The sequence below is a fragment of the Oreochromis aureus genome, linkage group 3, assembly GCF_013358895.1.
Source record: "Oreochromis aureus strain Israel breed Guangdong linkage group 3, ZZ_aureus, whole genome shotgun sequence".
Classification (NCBI taxonomy): domain Eukaryota; kingdom Metazoa; phylum Chordata; class Actinopteri; order Cichliformes; family Cichlidae; genus Oreochromis; species Oreochromis aureus.
Window position 1 is genome coordinate 102,524,570 of NC_052944.1, and position 6,500 is coordinate 102,531,069.

At 42.4% G+C, this 6,500-nt stretch overlaps 1 protein-coding gene across 1 annotated transcript; it reads left to right on the forward strand.

Moving 5' to 3' along the window:
- The first annotated feature begins 545 nt into the window (after positions 1–545).
- Positions 546–6,500, forward strand: LOC116322316. Its single transcript, XM_039609015.1, has 9 exons — positions 546–602; positions 678–941; positions 1,050–1,304; positions 1,388–1,636; positions 1,768–2,025; positions 3,692–3,994; positions 4,088–4,357; positions 4,479–4,562; positions 4,705–6,500. The coding sequence occupies exons 2-9, from the start codon at positions 715–717 to the stop codon at positions 4,769–4,771; spliced, it is 1,713 nt and encodes a 570-aa protein (XP_039464949.1). The 5' UTR covers positions 546–602; positions 678–714; the 3' UTR covers positions 4,772–6,500.

A 6,500-nucleotide genomic window follows, 5' to 3' on the forward strand; every position in this document is an offset into this window, starting at 1 on the left:
CTATGCTCAGCTGCGCTGATGGAAGATGGCTTTAAAATGGACTTTCATTATATACAGGACACACATGGACAAGTGCATCAGCAGTGTGTGGCTGTTTTTATGCAGCTCACATCAAATCATCACTAAATGTTTCCTTCTTATTGTTCCAGTGTTTATTTTGAGACTCAAGATGGTGAAATCAGGATCTTTGTGAGTCTGTTCTGTGCAGCAGCAGAGAGAGAGCAGCAGACAGGAGAGAAGATCCTGGAGCTGTTAGCATCAGTGTGCAGATATCAAACATTCCCTCTTCATGAGAGACACATGGATGAAGATGATGATGATGATCTGAAGCTATATCGTCTTGACTTCCTGTTGGATCTGTACTCCCATATGAAGGACTCTGAGACTAAAACAGGTCTGAGTGTCCTTCCATCATTACAGTCAGTTTTCCAGTCAGCTCCTGCAGTCTGGTTCATAGATCTCTCAGAGAGAAAGACCTCCATCCTCCTGGAGGTGCTGAAACTCCAACCAGAGAAGAAACAAGTGGAGCTGAGAGACTGCTCACATGAAGAGAGTGAAGTGAGGACTTTGCTGCAGTGTCTGCCTTATATCTCACAGCTCAGGTAAATAAGACATGATGATTTCATTTGCAGAACGTTTCCAGCATGTTCTCTGATCCCATCTTCACTGTGTTCCAGCTGTGATCCAGAGCTCTTCCAGAGTGTGTGCACATCCATGTCTGTAAGATCCAGAGAGGAGGCCCAGCAGCTGGAGTCTCTGCTGCAGCTGCTGGGCTTCCAGCTGCTGCTAACAGGAGAGTTACACAGGAAAAGCTGCTGGTCTGTGGGGAGAGTTCTCAAACTGTGTGGCTCTAAAGTGGATCTCATCCTCACACCCAGCAAGATGTCTGCCAGAGGAGGCGCTCTGCTCTTCAGACACACAACACAACTACACAGTCTGAGGCAGGAAGTGAAACCATGACTCTCTCTTGCTCTTCTAACACCATTAATATTTGAATCTTTAGTTCTTGGTGTTCATCATTTCTGCTCTTTTGTCTCTTCGATCTTCAGGCTTTCCATCGACATGTCCTTGCTGCTGTCTCAGTGGGTAAGAAGAGGCAGAGCGGCCTGTCGGCTAGCTGTTGAAGAGCTTTCTCTTGTGCCTAAGAAAGCCCGACCATCACACAGAGTATTGTTGAGGGCTGTCAGTAGTTTGGCTTCCCTGCTGAGATACTGGACCGTTGGACGGTTAGACCTGACTGAGACCTGCATCCCTGCTCAGGGTCTGATTACACTGCTGCTCCATGATGGTCCCCTAACAGTCAAGTAAATGTCTTTCTGAACATCACAGGACAAATAAAATGTAGATTTTTACTTTAAAGCTTGTTTTATATTCATGATCTCTGCAGACTGAGTGAAGAGAGCTTCCAGCAGCTTCTGTCTCTCCTCCATGAAACCCAGGACAAGGACTTGACGTTGTCCTTCTTGAGTAAGGTTGGTGGAGACCTGACCTCCTGCTGTCTGAGCTGGGAGCTTCTTCACTATCTGCTGCAGCAGCCGTCAGCTCAGACCATCACTGTGAACCTGAGGAAGAACCTGTTCTTACAGGAGGAAACCACACGTCTGCTTCCCTTTCTGGACAGGATTGTGTTTAAAAGGTGCTGAATGTAGTTTGATCTTTTACACAGTTTCTGCTGTTTAATCAGGAGGATTTGAAATGCTGTCTCATCTTTAATCAGCACTTTATGGATCCTTTAAACAAAGTTGGAAATAAACTGTTTGTTTTCAGGCCCAGTCCCAGCTTTGTGATGAGCTCCATCAGAGAGCTCTACAGAGCTCACAGCAGTCACGCTGTACCCAGTTTGCTGAGGTCACTCGGTCATGTGATCAACCTGAGCTGCAGAAAGCTGGACTCAGTGGACTGTGCTGCTCTGATCTTCGTCCTCAAACATGGAGACGGAGTCAGACTGAACCTGCTGTGGACCTCCATACCAGCAGGGGGAGTAGAGTCCATCCTCCTCATGCTGGACAACGTTTCTCATCTCAGGTCAGATATTAGAGCTCGTTTCTCTGTGCTGCACCTGTGTGATTGCTGAACAACACACTTTATTGTAACATAATTACATTGCTTCAAAAACAAGCTAACATTTTACTGTTAGTGTGGAAAAGATTATATGAACAGTTGAACAAGAAACTATAAGGAAATTTTCAAACAGCAGGCAGAGTGAACATAATTTAAAGGTAGACCAGTAATAATAACAACACATTTTATTAGTGGGCGCCTGTCTAAAAACCCAGGGTCACCATAACAAACACGGAACAGTAAACAGGATTAAACAGTAACTGGAGTCGTCATTCATGTTTACAGACAGTAAGCTGGTTTGAACAGATGGCTATGAGTTCAGTTTTCCTGGAAAAGAATTCCAGAGCGGCTGATAGTGGTGCTCATAGTGGCGACATGTATGAACAAGTTAAACAAGTTGAAGGTTCATATCTTATATATATAATAGTTGGAAAGAGAGGATAAATACACTCTGATGACACAAACAACATGTTATCACTATAGTATGTGTTCTTTAATGATGACCAGATGTTTATTTCACTATTTATCATTGAGGGTTTCATCACAGGTGCCCCGACTGTTGTTTAGTCTCTAAAGAAAAGCTTGTCATTACACAAGCTTTTCTTTAGCATTAGCCCGCTGTCATGGCAACAGTGAGAGCCGTTTGTTGTATTTTAATCCAACACAAACTTTACTAAGCAACAAAAGAAATTCAGACTAATGAAAAGTTTTATATTTTTTTTTATTTACACCCAAGGGCCGACTTCTCACTGAACACGCTGCAGCTTAGCATTAGCCGTCCTGTTTTTAGATGTCATACACAATATTCATGAATTATTTACAAAGTTTACAAATGTCAGCTTTGCAATTCCTCATTAATTATACAGATAATTATTTAAAAATATATTATTGGAAATAATTTCGGTGAAGTTTACAAATGAGGCCCAAACATTTCTGGTGATCTTCAGTGTTTCCCAAACTGCAGCCTCTGACTTGTTGCTTCTGATTTGTGTGTCTCATTTGTGGTTTTACCAAATGGTATCAGTTGGTATCATCAGCATTATTGTCATTTTAATCTTAGTGAATTAAAATTGGTCTAATTAACAATTTAGATTGTATTAATTATAGTTATTATAAAGTGTTGTCATTACACCTCCTGGGCTTTTATCAGTTGCTCAAACGATAAGCTGAAGGCTGGAAATTTACAAGTTTGTCTGCAGACACATTTGAACTGGACCCATTAAAATAATCTGCTACACGCTGTGTTTCTGTGCCTTCCTGGACACAAAGGAGACATTGACTCTTCATCACTGCTGACAAATGATGCCTTTAATCTGATAAATGCATTAAATTATGAACAACACAGTTGCCGGATAAACCGAGTCCTTATTCATGTAAAGATGTTATCTGTTAACATCCACCTGCACAATCAGCCCAAGCAGTGAAACTGGGCTCAGTGTGACTTTGTCTTAATAACATGAGTGCTGTGTATAAATCCAACATCTAATTACAATAATGTATCTGCTGCTAGTTCATAGATGCTGTTCTTGAAATCCTTTAGTTTTAAAGATCAACACATTTTATTGAAGCTAGCAGTTTATTTGCAGCATCTATAATTTTAGTTTTTCTGTCTCCATGCGTTTCTTTCCAGTGTTGACAGGAACCAGCTGCTGAGGTTCATCCACTGCTGTGCTGCCTGTGACGTCCAGCAGGAGGCAGCGTCAGGCCTGCTGAGGACTCTGCGGCACAGCTTGGATCTGTCCTGCTCCTCCTGTGTGGAGCTACCAGAGGAGGATCAGACTGAGCCTCTGAGTCTGACTGCTGATGACTGCAGGGCCGTCTCCACCATCCTGACACACAGCAGCCGGGACACACAGCTGGACCTGCGGGACTGTGAGGTGGAGGACAGCGTGCTGGACCTGCTGTTTCCTGTCCTCCACAGGGTCCGCCTCAGGTGGGAAAGACCACCGAAGAGTCTGAACCAGAGAGAACCTTGTTCACACTGGTGTTGATGCATCTTGACAGTTTCTCTGTTTGTCCTGTTTAGAGTCAGTAAAACTGTCCTCCTCCAGCTGCTGTCTCTGGTTCCTGTGAACAGTGAGAGGGACACAGTGAGGCGGGCGGTGTCCCTGTGTACAGCCCTGGGTGGAGAGCTGGATCTCAGTCACAGCAAGCTGGATCAGAGGGTCTGTGGGGCTTTGGTCCAGATGCTGGACTCATGTGAAGGGCTGACAGAGCTGGACCTCAGTCACTGTCAGCTCACTGACCAGCTGCTGCTCCCTCTCATCACACATCTGCACAAAGTCCAAGTCCTAGAGTGAGTGTCACACACTGATCCTTCTCTGGGAGGCACCAATACCCATCAGCCTGTTCACACACACTACAGTAATATAATGTGCAGCGATCAGTTAGAGCCACATGTTGTGTTTGTGTTACAGTCTGAGTCACAATCAGATCACTGATGCTTCGACTGATGTGTTACTCCAGCTGCTCTCCATCAACCCCTCCATCCACTCTGTGCGGTGAGCCAACATGAATCAGTCACCATGAGTGAAGGAGTTTCTTCTCAGACTCTCAGAGGAATCATTCACAGCCTGAGCTCACATGGATTCATGTTGTTCTGTGTGAATGACGTCTGCTCTCTCTGCTTTGGTTTCTTTCTAGACTCTTCAGCAACAACATCGTGCACAGAGCAGCCTTCAAGAAACACACGCAGTTTGAGATCTGGTGAAGCGCTCGCCATCATCACCATCGTCATTATCATCATGGTCGTCATCATCATCATCAGAGCAGCCTTCAAGAAACACACGCAGTTTGAGATCTGGTGAAGCGCTCGCCATCATCTTTATCATTGTCGTCATGGTCGTCATCATCAGGGAGATGTAGTTTTATGGTCTCAGTAAAAACTCTCGCAATTGCTTCATACTAATCTGTAATATACAAGAGCAATAATAGGTCAGTGTAGTAAGCGTTAATAACTACTTTAGAGTATTTTCTTTTTCATGTCATAATTAAAATGCTTTGTTTTATTTATTTGTGTAGAAACAAGCACATCTCATGTTTCTGCTAATTTTTATTTTATGGAGATCTGAAGCCATCTAGTGGTCATCCCAATATTTACACATCAGGTTGTATTATTGTGATTAAAATATTTTCAATTAGTGCAAAAACAAAATGAGGCTGTAACAGTTTTATTGTACAGTTGTGAGAAGGCTTTGTTTATTTTTGGTACTTTTGCAATAACCGTACTGATTTTTGTGTACTCGCACACAAATGTTGATTCCACGAAATACAAACAGATACTGAAAAGTGTAACAGCTGAATTGTTTATTGAACGAATAATGAACAAGTTCTCACAATCATCTCTTCCCGATGGAATGTCATATATAAGTAATAACAAAAAAATAAAAGCCGGTCTGAAAATTTCTTTCTGAGAACACTGCCCATCAGGAAAGTGCATAGCGCTATTGTAATCATACTGGTGTACTTGCTAACAAATGTTGACTCCACAAAATGCAATACAATAATATTTGTAAACATAACTGTCCAGCTGTCCAGTGATTAATAGCAGGACCTCACAGCAGAAGCATAATGTGTTGTACATGTATTTTTCATTTATTGTATTTAACAACATCAAGACGTCACAAGCAAGCAGCACATTAAAGACGTGCAGTGTTTTCAGAAAGACATTTTTTAGACCGGCTGTTATTTTGTTACTACAGATATGTGAAATGTCCTGTTATGGTTTATTATACAAATCATTTAAACATTATAGTCCATTGTAAAGAGGTGATTGTGAGAACTTGTTCAATATTTGTTTAATAAAAGATTCAGCTGTTGCATACGTTATACATGATGTAAACATAACCATGAAACTAGCCTCATAGCATATTTCAATAACCCAGTAAAGTCCAGAAAGATAGAAAGAATGGGTCGAAGACCAAGTGCCATGACACAGAAAGTTAAATCTTTTTACAAAAATCCTCTTCCTGCTCTGCAGTCGGTCGGCTCTTCCTCCTTCATTCTCCTCAGGAAGTTCACTGTGATCTTCACAAATGCCTCTCTGCTGCTGCTCCTCTGCTCATCATCCTCCCACTCTGGGTAATCTGGACTCTGAACCTTTTGAATCTTCTTCAGCTCATTCTTCACAAAAGTGATGATGTTGTCCTCCAGCAGCTGAAGCAGAATAATTTATGAATGAGCCAATCAGACTGAAATCACAGAGCCAAACATCTGATCTATGTTGGACACACTGAAAATCCACTGGTCTACAAAGAGCAGCATGGAGATGAATGTGAACAGAATAGATGTAAAGTAGTTGTTGTACATGTACAGACCATAAATATGGAGTCCAGCTGTGTTTGATGCTGCTGGGCAGACTGACCACTGGGAACCTCTGAGCACTCCTGTTGCTGTTTGCTGTCTGTGGAGGAATAATAAAAAATTAGCTCAATCACAAA

What these genes read in the sequence shown, in the direction of transcription:
- LOC116322316 (XM_039609015.1), top strand. Translation starts at nt 715, where the DNA reads ATGTCTGTAAGATCCAGAGAGGAGGCCCAGCAGCTGGAGTCTCTGCTG. An exon ending in CTCCACAGGGTCCGCCTCAG is followed by an intron (nt 3,995 to 4,087) that starts GTGGGAAAGACC and finishes TGTCCTGTTTAG; the next exon opens with AGTCAGTAAAACTGTCCTCC. An exon ending in CACAAAGTCCAAGTCCTAGA is followed by an intron (nt 4,358 to 4,478) that starts GTGAGTGTCACA and finishes TTTGTGTTACAG; the next exon opens with TCTGAGTCACAATCAGATCA.